The sequence below is a fragment of the Salmo trutta genome, chromosome 20 (genome assembly GCF_901001165.1).
Source record: "Salmo trutta chromosome 20, fSalTru1.1, whole genome shotgun sequence".
NCBI classification, from domain to species: Eukaryota; Metazoa; Chordata; class Actinopteri; order Salmoniformes; family Salmonidae; genus Salmo; species Salmo trutta.
The window spans coordinates 31001858-31020001 of NC_042976.1; the positions used below are offsets into that span (position 1 = coordinate 31001858).

The following is an 18144-nucleotide window of genomic DNA, read 5'->3' on the forward strand; positions in this document are numbered from 1 at the left end:
CACAGTTGAAGACACTTGGGAAGAATTTGTGCAGACTTGTTTAGAAGCCAATATATCACAGATGGGGAAAGGATTCTGACGTTTGTTTGCGGGTTCGTTTTGTGCTTCACCCCTGGATTGTCCCTTGGATTCTCATTCTCCCTCAGTCGTGGTCACACACACAGTCAGTCACACACAGTCAGTCGTGCACACACACACAGTCAGTCACACACAGTCAGTCGCACACAGTCGGTCACACACCCACACACAGTCAAACAGTCAGACACACACACAGTCAGTCAGTCGCACACAGTCGGTCGCGCACACACCCACACACACAGTCAGACACACACACACACACCCACACACACAGTCAGACACACACACACACACACACACACACAGTCAGACACACACACACACACACACACACACAGTCAGAAAGAGACGCGCACACTCAGTCAGTCACACACTCAGTCAGTCAGTCACTCAGACGCGCACACTGACAGTCACTCAGACGCGCACACTGACAGTCACTCAGACGCGCACACTGACAGTCACTCAGACGCGCACACTGACAGTCACTCAGATGCGCACAGTGACTCGCGCGCGCGCACACACAAATACATTCACACACTCAGACAGACTGTCTCACACAGTCACTCTCATACACACACACACACACACACAAACAAATAGTCACACACACACACTGACAGTGACTCACTCACTCTGTCACTCTCACTCACACTGTCTCTCACTCACACTGTCTCTCACTCACACTGTCTCTCACTCACACAGTCACTCTCTCTCACACTCACTCTCTCTCTCACACTCACTCTCTCTCTCACACTCACTCTCTCTCACACAGTCACTCTCACACAGTCACTCTCACTCACAGTCACTCTCACTTACACACACAGTCACTCTCACATACACACTGACACTGACTCATGCACACACTGACAGTCACACACACACACAAATACACTCACACACAGTCACTCACAAACACACACATACACTCGCACACACATACACTCGCACACAGTCATACACACGCACACAGTCACACACACAGACAGTCACACACTTAGTCACACACACACACAAACAGGCACACACAAATACAGTCACACACAAATACAATCACACACTTAGTCACAGTCGCACACACGCAGTCGCACACGCACAGACACAAACAGTCGCACACACACAGTCACACATTTACACACACAGAGTCTCTCTCTCACACACAGTCTGTCTCACACAGTCAGTCACTCACTCAGTCACTCACTCAGTCACTCAGTCACTCACTCAGTCACTCAGTCAGTCACTCAGTCAGTCACTCAGTCAGTCACTCAGTCAGTCACTCAGTCAGTCACTCAGTCAGTCACTCAGTCAGTCACACACACAGCCACACACACACAGCCACACACACACAGCCACACACACACAGCCACACCACACAGCCACACACACAGCCACACACACACAGCCACACACACACAGCCACACACACACACAGCCACACACACACACACAGCCACACACACACACAGCCACACACACCAACACCACCACAGCCACACACACCACCACAGCCACACACCAACACCAGCCACACACACCCACAACACACCCCACACACACACACAGCCACACACACACACACACACAACACACACACACACACCACACAGCCACACACACACACACACACACCACACACACATCCACACAACACACACCCACCCACACACACCCAGCCACACCACACACACACATCAATCACCCAACAACCCAGACAACACACCACACACACTACACAACACCAGAACCACACACTACACTACCACATCAGACACACACCACACACCCATCCAACACACAACACACACCACCCACCTACACACACACAAACACACCACCAGCCCAGACACACACACAACACACCACACCACACACCCACAGACACACACCACACACACCCCCAACCAACACCACACACACACACACACACCCATCCATACACACACGACACACACCACAAGCCCACACCACCCACAGACACACACACACACACACACACACCCACCATCCATCCCACACACACACACCCAGAACACCACACACCACACACACACACACCCAGCCAGACCACACACACACACCCCCATACGCACCACACACCACACACACACACCCCAGCCAACGCACACACACACCCACACACACCCAGCCAACGCACACACACACACACCACACACACACCCCGCCACACACGCACACACACACCCAGCCACACGCTCACACACACACCCACACCCAGCCTACACGCCGCCACACACACACCCACACCCCAGACACGCACACACACACCCCACCCCCATACACGCGCACACACACCCACACCCAGCCAGACACGCACACACACCCCACACCCATCCAGCCACACCACACGCACCCACACCCATCCATACACTCACACCCACAACCCTCCGCACACTCACGCACACCCACACCCACACCCAAACACTCACACACCACACCCACACCACCCAGCCATACACACACACACACGCTCACACCCACCCATACACACACCCCACCCCCAGACACCACCCCACACCCAGCCACACCACCCACACACACCCACACCCATCCATACACCTCACACCCACACCCATCCAGACACACACCCACACCCAGCCAGACACTCACACCCACACCCACCATACCCACACACACGCACACCCACACCCAGCCATACCGCACACACACCCACCCCATCCATACACTCCACACCCACACCCACATACCCCACACCCACACCCCCAGACACGCACACCCCACCCACCATCCAGACACTCACACCACACGCACACCCACACCCATCCATACCCGCACACACACGCACACCCACACCATGAGACACCCGCACACCACCACCAACCAGCCAGACACGCTCACACACACCCCACCCATCCATACACTCACACCCCACCCATCCAACACCGCACATCACACCCCACACCCATCCATACATCGCACACACTCACACCCACACCTCGCCATACACCGTCACACACACCTCACACCCCACCCATCGCACCTCACACACACGCACACCCACACCCAGCCATACACTCACCCCACACCCATCCAGACACGCACCCCACACCCAGACCATCACACTCCATCCACACCCATCCAGACATGCCACACACGCACACCCACACCCAGCCAGACACGCACACACGCACCACACCCACACCCATCCAGACACGCACACACCACGTCACACCCACACCCATCCATACACCACACCCACACCCGCCATACACTCACACACACACCCCACACCCACTCCAACACACACACACACACCCCCCCATACACACACCCACACCCATCCATACACACACACACACACCCACCATACACACCCACACACACACACACACACCCAACACCATACACACACACCCACCAAACACACACACCACACACACACACACCCACACACACAGACACACACCAAACACATACCCACCATACACACACACACCCACCATACACACACACCACACACCCAGCCAGACACACACACACCCACACACACAGCCAGACACACACACACACACACACACAGCCAGACACACCACACACACACCCAGCCAGACACACACACACACACCCAGCCAGACACACACACCAGCCACACACACAGCCAGCCAGACACACACACAGCAGCCAGACACCACAACAGCCAGACACACACACAACAGCCAGCCAGACAGACACCCAGCCAGACAGACACCCAGACACACACACACGCACCCAGACACACACACACGCACCCAGACACACACACACACGCACCCAGGACACACACAACCACGCACCCAGACACACACACGCACCCCAGACACACAGTCAGTCACTCTCAGTCACCACACTCAGTCAGACACAGGACAGTCAGCCCCCCCCCCCCCCCCCCCCCCACGGACCACACTCGCACTCTGTCTCTCTGTAGTGATGGCCGAGTACCCCGGTGCCCCCCCAATTGAAGACGTTAACCCTAGTTAGTGCTAAGCAAAGAATAGCCACGGACCCCACCCCCCTTCCCAAAGACTTAGGACAGGAAAGGGCGGGCTTTAGGCAGGAAGAGGATTCTGTGACTGACTGAAACATTTTATTACTTTTTCCTTTTTTTCCCTTTTCACTTCTCTTGAGTGGAGTTATTGATTTGTATGTATCTAAAAAAAAAAAAAAGAAGAAAAAAAAAAAGGAAATTTGTAAAAAATATACTTATACCGCAAAACTCGTACATAAAGAAGTATACAATTGTTTTGCAATTTTGCTCTAATTCAGGGGAGAGCAAAATAAAAAAGCAACCCGAAGTTGGAGGAAAATACCTCCGGGTATTGTGACGGAATATCGCTACTGTAGCCCTGTTCCCCAGAGGACATTAAATCCTGCTGCACAAGTGATGTCACGTCCTGTGGAAGGGCGGGTAGTGATGTCTCTGTTGGGATATCCAACAAAGTAGTTGACAGGTGAATATCACCTGAATTCTTCAACACCAGAACAGTCAAACTCAAACAAACCTATATTTGGAAATGCTCAGTGCTATCTGGGATCCTTGGGACGTCCCTACCCTTAACCCTAATCTTAAACATTACCCTTACCCATTTTAAATGTCTACTTCAATGGGGGATATTGACGTCCCAAGGATTCCGGCTTGCACGGACCATTTGGCAAATCTGGGATTTTTGGGGGGGGGGGGGGGTTTCTCTTTTTAAATTCTCCCATTCTTTTAAAAATGTACTTTATGTTGAAATTGAAAAAATTCTACTTGGCTTGTTCTGGTCCAGGCTGTGGAGCTTCCAGATTTGCCGTTTTTACTTTTATCATTTCGTCTTATGCACACGTCTGAGAGGTAGTTTTTTTTTCTCTCTTCCTGCGGAAAGAGACGGATACTGAAGACGGGACTGAGGATAGAACACGAGCTCTGTACTTTGCAGAACTTTTTTTTTTTTGGTCACTTCATCAACAACCTGAATAATTGTACAAAATGCAATGTGTATCTCTTAAACGAGTCTCTTGAGAATATACAAATATATATTTCCATAATGCCTGTACAAAGCTGCTGCAGCTGACAAGTCATTGTTGGAACTGGACTCACTCTGCAGAACGATAACCTACGTACGATGAAAGACAGACGGACGGGGTGTTCAGTTTTTTGATTTTTGTTTTGTCTTTTATTTTGTAACATTCATATGTATTGTGATGACATGCTGATGAACCTGCTTGTCTATCTGCAGGGACTGACTGTCATTTTCCCATCCCAGAGCCATCCCAGTTGGTCTCCAGGACCTAGGTCTCTGGTCTGGACTTGTTTTCCTCTGTTTATGACCTGTTCAAACAGTGCACAGCAAAAGCAGGGAAGTCGTTATTTTCAATGGAAGCCTGGCAGCAGTAGCAATGGGGCATTTCTAGGTGAAGTCTCACCCACGAAAAGTAGGTCCAGTCATCTGGTCACTACTGTAGATGGTCAAATAAGTTGCTACTCTGCCACCACAAGGCATAATACTCTTTTGCAGCTGTATGTTTGAATGGGCCATTTAGGCTGCTAACTACTGATAGACAGTGGGTAGGGGGAGGCAGGAGTGGGTTTGGATTAGGGGAAGGGGTGGGAAAGGGACTAGTTTATTGCTAATGAACAAAACCTTAGGGGGGGGGGGTGTACAGTCATGAACTATCCGCCTAGACGGGCCGAGCCACTTTAAAGAATTACAATTTCTTTGTCTTGTATCGGAAAACCATACAAGCTTATGTTACTTGCAAGATTTTTACTTGCTGGAGAAAAGTTGTTTTAAATAAGAGAATAGAGAGAAATAGCAACAGACTGCGTTTTGGCCTCCAATGTTTATATCTTTTTTATAAATTTTTGATTGAATTCTTCTCTTTAAGGTGGCTCACTGATACTTTCAACTCTTGTGCATATTAAACACGAGAATGAGTTGAAATTCATTGACATTGTGCCTTTTTTGTTTTTCATTTCTACGAAACAAACAAGTTTTTTTCTCAGATGTATTATGAAAAAAAACAAAATGCTAGAAGCTGTTGGCGCATCTGAAATTGGTGTGTGTGATGTCTCCCTAATTACTGGAGTCTGCCACGGGATTAGTCAATGCTGCTCTCTGCTGTAGTAATTGTTCTACTCCTATTTTATTGGCTGAGCCATAGAGATCCTATTAATAATATTCTATTTCCTAATTCTATGGGCTGATCATTGTAACCCATTATGACATATCCACCCATACCTACATTCACCACAAACAAACCCATCAATGCCACATTCTGCTAACCAATAAGGGGATTATGATATCACTTCCTCCCATCTCGCCCTCAGGACATAGTCTCTGTATTACTGATCCTAACCAAAATAAACTTCCTGTTAGCCGTTGGATCCTCACTGCTGCAAGTGTTCTGATTTGTACACTAAAATCAAGGCATGTGTGTCTGGGGGGGGGAAAGGGGAGAGAGAATGTGTCGTATTAAGGGACAAAGTGACTGTATGCTCACGTATGTGATTGAGTTGCTGTCCATGGTACCTAGAGAAATATACCTGACGTAAAATGCCAATCAATAATCATAGGCTTTACTGAAAGTACGACTAAAGGTTTTATGTTAAAGTCATTGTATGTCACCAGTCCCTTCAGACTGGCAGTGTCAATACGTAAATCAGCAGTAACCATTGATCCAACTTCCAGGGAGAAACTAACCAGCAGGGTTGAGTTAGACCACATTGTGGTGTAGAGGGGTACTGCATCTTCTGTCAATAATAAAAATTAGTGGCACTCAAGTGACATTGCTGTGAGATGAGTTTAATGTATAATTGTCACAATGAGCATAAGAAAGGGTGGATAATCCCAATGGCTTTTTGTCCTTTTGATAAGTAGCTATTTCATTCCAATCTTCTCTGAAAACAATTCTCAAGTCCCATTTGAACGGTTTCCTTTAGAGTGAATGTCACAACTGGTTCTATATTAAAATAACCTACTGGCCTGATACATTGAGGCATGGAGCTAGTTATAGTCATAGGAACACAGTATGCTTATGAAAAGCTTCACATCCTCATATTGGTTGTGTGCCTACCCTTTTAGTTCTGTGTGTGTGTGTGTGTGTGTGTGTGTATGAGTATGAAAGGGCAAGAGGATACTTAGTCAATTGCACAACTGAAATGTCTTTCGCATTTAACCCAAACCGTATGGGCACCCATACCTTGTCTATTGATCTGTTTGCATTGTGTATTTGTGAATGTGTTTCATATCCGTGTGTGTGTTACCCCTCAGCAGTCTGAGTGTGGCCAGTGAGCCCAGGGCATCTGCACCTCCCAGTCTGTCCCAGGACTGCTCCTGTCCATCCATCACTTCCTGGAGCCCCATGGCCTTGGCGAGGTCCAACACCAAGGGAGACCAACACCAAGGGAGACCCCCCGCACCCTCTCGTCCCCAAGCACTCTCCCCAATGCCTCCCCCAGTCTACTCCAACACCAGGGCATTGCAGCCCTCCATGTGGTCTTTCCACAGGGCTTGCATATCCCCCTATGTCCCACACGGTAAGCTCCGGGCCAGAGTCCAGCTCCAACGAGCAAACATTGAAGCCCATGATGGGGGGTCAACCTTCTGAAGACAGTGGAGGGGTGGACTTCATTGCCCCGTCCAGGCCACTAGAACCACTTTGGATGTATGCATGTGAGACAGTCTGCACAGGGTCAGGCCCACAACAGACAGGATATTGAGGTTTTTATGAAGGATGGAGGTTTCTGCAGATCTCTGATGGTTGGAGTCAATCCAAGCTTTTCCCTTAATAGTGAAGCAGATCGGTTAAGGATCCAAGGCCTTGAAATGTATTCAGTTTTCAGCAAGGTCCTGATTCCTCTTCGTAGTGTTGGTTTGTGACCCAGTTGCTTGCCATTACACCTCTGTGCTGAAAAGGATGGTCCTACAAGCATAGCTGAATGCCACTGAACAGTCAACCAAATAAGGAGATAACATCTACTTATTTCATGTGTTTGCATGCAGCTTTCTTAACCAGCTCTATCTCCCTTGGACTGAGCTACCCAGCTGACTGGGATTTCAATCACTGGGAATGGTAACCATGGCAGTAGCTTCACCTGGTTATACCTGTGGCACCAGCTGAAGTGCGACTAAATAATTCAATGAGTTGATAAGTTGTTTGTGTGGTTAGTTTTTATTTCAGAGCTACAAAAAAAAATGGAAGATGGATGGGACAACATGAGGAGTGAAACGTGCTTGTTTAATCAAACAAATAGACAGAAGGGCAGAGTCAAGATTAAATTCACCTCTGCTCTGACGTAGATTAGAGCAAACAAAAGAAAATAATCACCCACTGAATCACCTGATAACCCCCATGATTAACTGAGAGTAAAACTGGATCAGGAGAGCGATCAAGCTTCTTGCAAAACCTGAAATAAAAGGATTATGTTGAGAAATGCAAATATTTAGCATATGTTTTGGGGGTGGTTATTTTATGGTCAGACAGCCATCTAGTGACCTTTGTCCTATTTATTTAAGGTATATTGACGAAATACATCTCTCCGCCCCAACAATGGGAGTCATTGTCCACGATCTAGCTCCCTCCTGTCTTTTCTTTAGGTTGGTGGATAATCCTTTTTTGAATTCTCCATGAGGGTTGTTGGTGTCAACCGCTTGTATTCAATTGAGAGATGCTATGCTACTAGCCTCATGTCATGAATATGCATAGCTATCTCGAGACTGATAAAGGTGTTTTTTCTAAAAGTTGCAGTAATGTCACGTGTCTTACTTCTATCAGCGCACTCGTAACAACTGGGCGAAACAATGCCATCTGCTGGAGGGAGACAGATTTCCCATCGAGTTGGGCCTCTGTTGTTTGAATGTTGATCACGTGACGTATTGGCTCTCACTTCCGGACACACCAACATCAACAACCGAGGGAGCAGCTAACATTATCGGAGAGGAGGTGGTACTGGCGGCAGGAGAAAGCCTTTCAGTGACCGGGAGGCTAGCTACCCGTCCATTGGTAATAGCACCAAACTAACGCATCTCATAGGTAGGCTTGGTGGTGTTACGCTTTTAAACATACTTTTATTTTTATCTATTTTGTTTTCCTCCCCGGAAAAGTTGTCATTATTGACTATGGAACGCTCTTATAGGTCAGTGAATGCACGTTGTTGTCAGCTGGCATACTCGTTTACTAGCAGTAGCTAGCTTAGCTACAACTAGAATGTTTTGATGGCTTGCTTTCTAGATAACGTATCTAGCCAGGTCCACAGTAATTTAAGGCGAGTGTGGCACTGTGAAATCTCTGATCACTGTATAGGTAACTTTAGATGGCTAACTAATCAGCTAAAGTTGTTTAGCTAGCTAGTTCCACTAGCTACTAATTTCATCAATAGACTCAAGAAAATGTGAATGCGTTTTCGGGTTGTAGCATTAACATTATTTACTCTCCTTTCTGATATACTAAACTGGCTAGTTGACAGTTTTGCTTGTGTAGAGTCAGAAAATTGGCTCTAGTCTTGATCTTTTTCGATTGACATGTTTGTGTGGTAATCCCTAGGGGTGAGATCAAGGGTCTGCAATCGATCCTAAAGCAAAGCTCTAACTGAGCAACTATTCCCAGCCTAGCTGCCTACTTTAAAACAGTATCAACTTATTTATTTTTTTACCTATGTCTCAGCTCACTGGAGATAGAACCCACCACATGTAAGGTCAGTGTTTCCAAATCTGTTCCTCGGATTGCGCATATTTATTCCACCCCAACACTAACACACCAGATTCATATAGTGCTTGGCAATTACTGGGGTTTGTGCTGGGACAGAATAAAAATGTGAAACTCTGCAGTTCGTGGGGAACAGATTAAATTATAATCTGGAAACGTTTAGAGATTATAGGCCAGGACAATGATCTGTTCTCTCTGTTCTGTCTGCTCAATTTCACCAACTCAAAACACTAATGGAAATGAAAGGTGGTCTGAGGTTGCAGAGTATCTGAGTTATACAGTATGTGTGTGTGTGTGTGACTGTTTGTGCCCACATGTGCTCTGATTATTGTGAATGCGTGTGTGTTTGATCTCTGACTTTGAGTTGTGTGTTCTCTGGTGGTTGTGTAAGCTCTCGGTCTGTCTGTGTGTTCTCTCGATGTCTCTTGTCTAATATTTAGTGTGAAAAGCAGGGATAGCATCACCCACCAAGACCACGCACCTGCTCCTCCCTGTAGCCGGGGACACACCCCTCCAACGTTGCAACGGAGATCAAGGCGCACTATGGTGGATGTGACAAAATGGCCGCTGTTTAGCCTGATGGAAGGCGAGGAGCTCTCGTCCATACGACAGGCCTGCGTGTTTGGAACCTCCGCCAACGAGGTCATCTACATCACCCACAATGATGACGTAAGTGGTCAGATGATTGGTGTAGTCAGTGTGTTTTATCTGGAGTGACCCCTAGGTCTCTCTTCTGGAATACACATGCACTCTGCACAGCACATGCTGACTGGTGTCTGCTTGTTTCAAACAGTGACCCATCTCTCTCTCTCTTCCTTAGGTGTTTGTGTTTGGGCTGAACTGCAGTAACTGCCTGGGAACAGGGGATAGCCAAAGCACCATCCTACCTAAGAAGCTGGACTTTCTGAGTGGGAGGAAAGTGGTCAGCCTCAGCTATGGCAGCGGACCCCACATCCTCCTGGCCACTGAGGGTACTACAGCACATAACAGGGATACAACGTTCAAGAGGATGACACAGAACGTTGGACATAGAAATGTCTTCAATAGAGCTGACATGATTCCCTAATCCCTATCCATGATGTCTGTTCAAAGTATTTCTACCACTATTTGGGGTTTCTAACTCACCGATTCCTCCATTGTGTGTCAGAGGGCGAGCTGTTTGCCTGGGGTCACAATGGCTACAGTCAGCTGGGGAACGGGACCACCAACCAGGGGGTCGCTCCTGTGCTGGTGTCTGCCAGCCTGCTCAACAAGAGGGTGACGGAAGTGGCCTGTGGTTCACATCACTCCCTGGCCCTGACCAACACTGGAGAGGTGAGAGAAGGAAGGATGGAGAGGCAAAGTGAGGGGTAGTGGGAGGTAGGTGGCTTGTGACTCCTCACCCCATGATCCCTATTAATGCTGGAGAGGTTAAAAGATGAAAGGAGAGAGGTGTGTGTGTGTGTGTGTGTGTGTGTGTGTAGGGGGGGGGGGGGGGTCTGTGGGGTTCTGCTTATATTGAAAATAACACTTGTGTCTGTCAGAAACATCTGAGGGGCTGGCCAACAACATTCCACAGACCATGGATTGAGAAACACTGCTCTAAGCCCCCTTACCACCGTGCCCTAGTTTAAACCAACTTACTGTGACCCGGTAAATCTAAGCTCTGTTATAAAGGCCCTATTGTTACCCTCTGTTCTTTCACTGAATCAGCTTTATGTCACTGGTCCAGTGACTGTCACCACTCTAGAATGAACCTCTTGTATTATCAGGGAAGTGGGCTGGACTTGTATTGCTGTTAGATGTTCTATAGTGTTTTGCACTATATTATTAAACCTGAAGAAAATCAAGTTATTCAGTGAAATGTGATTGTCTGACCTCCCTGTCCAGGTGTATGCTTGGGGCTACAATAACTGTGGCCAGGTGGGGTCAGGGTCCACGGCCAACCAGCCCACCCCCAGGAGAGTGTCCAACTGTCTGCAGAACAAGGTGGTCGTCAGCATCACCTGTGGTCAAACCTCCTCTCTGGCTGTGGTCGAGAATGGAGAGGTGAGTGACCAGTTTGAACGTGGGTTTGATATTAAATATGTGTTGTATTCAATCAGCAGGTGTACTTTAACTTAGTAGGTTCACAAGTATGCAGCAACTTTGCAGGACACCTAAGAGAGTATGTTTGTGCGTTTGTTTCTCTCAGGTGTACGGCTGGGGCTATAACGGAAACGGCCAACTGGGGCTAGGCAACAACGGGAATCAGCTGACACCTTGTCGCCTGGTGGGCCTGCAGGGTCTCTGTGTGCTACAGGTGAGCGCACGCACACACACACACACACACTACCTCCACTAACATGAACCCCTCTCTTCCCGTTCAGATAGTGTCTGGCTATGCCCACTCCTTGGCCCTAACGGACGAGGGGCTGCTGTATGCCTGGGGGACAAACACCTATGGCCAGCTGGGCACAGGCAACAAGAGCAACCAACTCAGCCCAGTCCAGATCATGGCTGAGAAGGAGAGGTGAGAAATGTGTATATACACAGGCAGACACAGTACACATCATGGCTGAGAAAGAGATGAGGCATTCTCTGAATACAGATGTCCTCCCTCCCCAGCAGGATTGTAGAGATTGCAGCATGCCACTCCACACACACCTCAGCAGCTAAGACTCAGAGTGGCCAGGTGTACATGTGGGGCCAGTGTAGGGGTCAGTCCATCGTCTTGCCCTTCCTCACACACTTCTCCTGCACTGATGACGTTTTTGCTTGCTTCGCCACGCCCTCCGTCATGTGGAGGCTGCTCTCTATGGGTAAGGGTGTGTGACTGAGTACGTCCTCTCCTTTTGGCAGAGCGTGATGACTTTCATTGTGATTGTGTTCTCTCCAGAGCATGATGACTTCCTGACAGTGTCCCAGTCTTTAAAGAAGGAGTTTGACAGCCCAGAGACGGCCGACCTCAAGTTCAGCGTGGATGGCAAATACATCCATGTGCACAAGGCTGTGCTCAAGATCAGGTCAGGCAGGTTGCTCACTGGGCTCTAACACAGCAAGATCAAATTACCCAGCTATCAATAAATGCTTTCCAAATCTAAATACCTTTTTGGATTATTGGGAAAGTTTGAAGTTGAATGGTGTATTATTGAGTCAAGTTGTTTTACCAGACCCAAGTTTATCTTTCCTAGTGAATGAGTAAATGTGGCATTATGAAAATAATATTAAAGAACACTGGTTTTACATTAGTGCTTTTCAAAGACACTTAAAGAGAGAGTTCAGGATTTTGGTATGAAGCCCCTTATCTACTTCCTCAGTCAGGTGAACTTGTGGATAATATTTCTATGTATTTGCGTCCAGTATGAGGGAAGTTAGAGGTAGAATCGTGTGCCAATGCTAACTAACTTGGCACAAAGACTCAAAGTGTTTGGGTACAGCTAGCATGCTTAAATGGTATCCACAAGTTCGTGTAGATAACAGGCCTCATTGCCAAAATCCTGAACTATCTCTTTAAATTGAGGATATTTAGTGACGCTAACAGCTGTCCTCTCTACCCCTCTGCACTGCTAGGTGTGAGCACTTCAGGTCCATGTTCCAGTCCCATTGGAATGAAGACATGAAGGAGGTGATAGAGATCGACCAGTTCACCTACCCCGTCTACCGCTCCTTCCTAGAGTTCCTCTACACAGACAACATAGACCTGCCCCCAGAGGATGCTATTGGTCAGTCCCCCACCTAGCCATGCCTTACTGACAAGGCAATCCATCAATAGGGGCGGGTTAAAGGCTGTGACAGTGCTCCCAGTCAAGCTCATATTGGGGTGTACCTCATCTGTAGACCAAGGCTCATTGATTTATAAAAGTCCAGAAACAACGCAGATTCAATATACACATAACTAAGCAAACAATGTATGCAAACATCCCAAGCCAACAGTGATCCAGACTGTCTATGGTTGTTAGGTCTGCTGGACCTGGCCACATCCTACTGTGAGAACCGCCTGAAGCGTCTCTGTCAGCACATCATCAAGAGAGGCATCACCATAGAGAACGCCTTCTCTCTGCTCGCTGCTGCCGTGCGCTACGACGCAGAGGTCAGTCCCGCTTCCACACCTAGCAACAGGTAACCCTTCACCCAATCTTAACCTTTAGGCGGATTAACACACCTGACCCTGTACCAGTGGCTAGGAGCAACTTCTACCAAGTCTACTCTACCAGGGTTGTGTTCATTGGGGCACACCATAGCAAAGGAGAACTAAAGCGAGCGTTTGTTATTGGACAAGTGCTAACTTCATATTTCCTGTTTAACCATGTGGCGTATCTAGGACCTGGAGGAGTTCTGCTTTAAGTTCTGTGTGAACCACCTGACGGAGGTGACCCAGACTGCAGCCTTCTGGCAGATCGAAGGCAACCTTCTCAAAGAGTTCATCTGCCGAGCCAGCCGCTGTGGAGCCTTCAAGAACTGACCGCTGAACCGGCTCATCTGTCTCCATCACAGGGAGCTACGCTAGGCTAACCACGCTCTGGTCTGCCGTCTGATACGAGCCACCAGGCTGTTCCGTTAGCTGTAGCGTCTGCCAGTGGTTGTCTGTTTACTGCACATGAGATGGGTGGCAAAGGATGTTAAGCAGTTACCCTAACCCCTGTATAAGGGGTGTTACAGAACTGTTCAGTTAGTAGATATTTATATCATCTCCCTCTGCGGGTTGGTAGTTACATCTTGCAGCTTTGAGGACAGAATTCTTTGCAAGTATTTTGTTTCCCTTTTTTCCTTCCAATCATATGTGTGGATTGAGTTCTTGACGAGTGAGGAGCACGTTTGCACTTTCTGATATGGTGCAGTGGGTTCTGGGAAAGCCTGTGTGAGATTGATATATGTAACTTGTCACTACTGACAGATGGCGGTCTTCAGTGTTCCAATTGAACAGTGGGTCTCAGGTTATTAGTCTAGGGATTGATTCAATCAGATCTGCTTTAGCCAACATCTGCGTAGGGGTTGTTTTTGGGGTGTCGGAGGTGGAACTGCGCTAGAGCTGTCAGATCCACAAGTGGTTCCCGGCCTTATACCTAAAGCGGACATTGCCATTGGCTGCACGGAGTCACATTAACAGAAATCCCATGTTACCTTGTTTACAAGTTTGATCACTGGAATGTGAGATGTAATCTACACCTTGATTAGGACTATAGAAATCCTCATTATTTTATGATTTTTAAATTTGACTGCCCACCTTCTTGTTCTGAACTTCTAACATGACTGGGACAGGTGTGGCTTCGTGACAATGATCAAGAGCAGCTGCTCACCGATCTAATGTCTCCAACACAGTTCAACCTCCAACACAATAAAAATTTTCCATTTGTGAAATCACATCATTCCTTAAAAGAGCAACAAAAAAACCTGTGCATGGGGTCAATGTAAACTCCATGAGAGAGTTCTTGGAGAACATTGTCTGTGGAGCACATTGGGTTGGCTGGGCTTTTAAATGCAATATTTTCAGCCTATATTGAAAGATGTTACAGATGACTTCAGACGTTTAAGGTATTGTTACTTTTCAGTAATGTTTGGACTATATCTCAGCTGTACAGAACTATTATACAGAAATGATAATCACCTATTTTTTATGTTCATTAAAGACAACTTGTAGATATTTAGTTACACACACTGAGTGTGAGAAAGCTGGGTGAAGGCTGCTTTGTTGTGAGGAGCTGCTGAGATTCCAGTTGAGTTTATATGATTCCAACTGTCAGTAATTCATTTCTATGGAGTGGAGTGCCAGTTAACTTTCCTCAATATGACCAATACAAATGACCAGCTCAATGGAGTTGTCCTTATTGGATCCTGTTCTGAGGGCAGCACACAGTTGATCTGTTGGATAAAAGCTCTGTGGGCAGAGCCGAAAGTGTCAGATCAGTGGGTGGAGTATAAGTGAGAGTCAAAGAAAAGGGTGGTAGGCTGGAGGTGGGTGTAAGACTGGTTGCAAAACACAAGGGCTCGATTCAATCCCACCTCCGAAGTTCAGCTCTATAGCGGTAATTTTCGACTGAGCCGACATATGCAGCGTTTACCGTGTATGCAGTCTCCGTTACCACAGAAACATTGTGATGCATTGTGCATTTTTTACATGGTTGGCATATTGGAGATAATATAAGACAAGTACTGGAAACAGAACACTGAAAAATAAGGCCTGGTATTCATAGCTGACTTTGAATAGGCTTTTGATAAAGTTGACTGGAGTTTATAAATAAATGCCTGAAATATTTAAATTTGAGAATCTGTTATAAAATGGGTTAAAATTAAGTATAGTAACATTAGATGTAAAATAGCAAATAATGGCTACTCAAAGTTTTAAACTGTCAAGAGAAGTAAAACGAGGTTGTCCACTATCGGCATATCTATTTATTATTGCCATCAAAATATTCACTATTTAAATCAGATCCAACAATAATATCAAAGGTTTTAGAAATCCAGGACTTAAAAATAAAAGGTGCCATTGTACCCTGACGACTCATGTTCTTTTAAATCAACAATAAGGATCCCTGCACAACCTCATAGGCGATCTAGATCATTTTCCTAACCTCTCTGGATTAAAACCAAATTATGATACGTGTACTATATTACGTATTGGATCACAAAATACAACTTGCGTTACCGTGTAGCTTACCAATAAAATGGTCTGACGGTGATGTGGACATACTCGGTATACATTTCCCAAAAGAAAGAAATTAACTCACTCCAATTTTAATAGGAAGTTGGCAAAAAGATATTGCTACCCTGATTAAACTCTTTAGTCATATCACAGTTTACATATTGCTTATGGTCTTGCGTACACCTTTATAAAACCTAGTTTTATAAATTACATGAGCAAAAATATTCAATTTTATTTGGAACGGCAAGCCAGGACAAAATTAAACGGGCCTATTTATATAATGAATTTGAATTCGGAGGGCAGAAATGATTACATATTAAAGCGTTAGACCTCACTAAAGGCGTCAGTCATACAAAAGTTATTACATTCCGAACTGGTTCTCTAGCAGATTAGTAAGAATGTCTCACCCCGTGTTCAAGAATGGCCTTCTTCCCTTTATTCAGATTACAACGTCTCACTTTCGGTTATTTGAAAATTATTTCACATATAAAACACACTGTTACAAACAGACATAATACACATTGACCAGGTAAATACTCTTAACAGTCTAAAAAGATAATTGATTCCTCATCTACCATAGTCCAGCACAATTTTCCTATGTATTGTGTCAATGTATATATTGAAAGGTTTCTGGTTTGCTCAGATAAATTATTCAATTTCTTTATTGCATGGCAGCATGACTACAACAGAAGAACCATATCTCCACCTTAAAACCTGCAGCCTCCTAATGTGACTTGCTGATGCATGTCCACAGAACAGTAGGGGAAGAAGGGAAAAGTAGGAGCTTGTCTGCTGGCCATGCATTTGACCAAAATTGTGATTAAAAAACTATATATACACACACACCAGTTTCATTTAAGGACCAAAAATTGACAGCTGTGCCATATCGATTACAAAATAGTTGAAAACTTTTTTTTTTTCATGAACCCATATGCAAAACACCGGATTCAAAACTTTGAATTTTTCAATTTAAATTACACAAAATTCTTGCGACCAATTGAATGTTTTAGATCTATGGGGAATACAACCTCCCCAGCTCTGCAGATTTTGTTCCAAAAGACAGAATCATTAGACCATTTGTTTTGTACTGTCCATATGTAGCTTGTTTTTGGTCACAGGTCCATGAATGGTTGAAGTGCAACATTTACCTGGAGCTAACTCTGCAGATAGCACTACTGGGTGATTTGAAAAGTCATCGTCAATACTTTTGGCAAAAATGTATCTTTAATTTACAATCTGTAGAAACTATGTGAATAGAAAGATTCAGAACTTTTGTGAAGCATCACAGCACAATTGAAAAATATGGCAAATGTAAATACAAAATGGATGGCGTTAAGAGATAGATGGGAGGGGTTGAGTGGAGCTGAAGGGTGTGATTAAAAACAAGATAACTAATGTAAAATGTATATATACTGCTCAAAAAAATTAAGGGAACACTTAAACAACACATCCTAGATCTGAATGAAATAAATAATCTTATTAAATACTTTTTTCTTTACAGAGTTGAATGTGCTGACAACAAAATCACAAACATAATCAATGGAAATCCAATTTATCAACCCATGGAGGTCTGGATTTGGAGTCACACTCAAAATTAAAGTGGAAAACCACACTACAGGCTGATCCAACTTTGGTGTATGTCCTTAAAACAAGTCAAAATGAGGCTCAGTAGTGTGTGTGGCCTCCACGTGCCTGTATGACCTCCCTACAATGCCTGGGCATGCTCCTGATGAGGTGGCGGATGGTCTCCTGAGGGATCTCCTCCC

At 46.0% G+C, this 18144-nt stretch overlaps 1 protein-coding gene across 4 annotated transcripts; it reads left to right on the top strand.

The window, feature by feature from the left end:
* Positions 1-8948: 8948 nt before the first annotated feature.
* On the top strand, positions 8949-15991 carry LOC115155840 (RCC1 and BTB domain-containing protein 1-like). 4 transcript variants are annotated; one of them, XM_029702819.1, is made up of 12 exons: positions 8949-9208; positions 10218-10446; positions 10598-10748; positions 10925-11091; positions 11647-11805; positions 11951-12058; positions 12126-12268; positions 12364-12557; positions 12635-12761; positions 13309-13460; positions 13698-13828; positions 14060-15991. In XM_029702819.1, exons 1-12 carry the CDS (start codon positions 9192-9194, stop codon positions 14198-14200), a joined length of 1719 nt encoding a protein of 572 aa, XP_029558679.1. In that variant the 5' UTR covers positions 8949-9191; the 3' UTR covers positions 14201-15991. The 4 variants fall into 4 exon arrangements, with proteins under 4 accessions (XP_029558679.1, XP_029558680.1, XP_029558682.1 ...); XM_029702820.1 differs by having other exon boundaries at positions 8950-9208; positions 12367-12557; positions 14060-14200; XM_029702822.1 differs by having other exon boundaries at positions 8950-9075; positions 14060-14200.
* The last annotated feature ends 2153 nt before the right edge of the window (positions 15992-18144 follow it).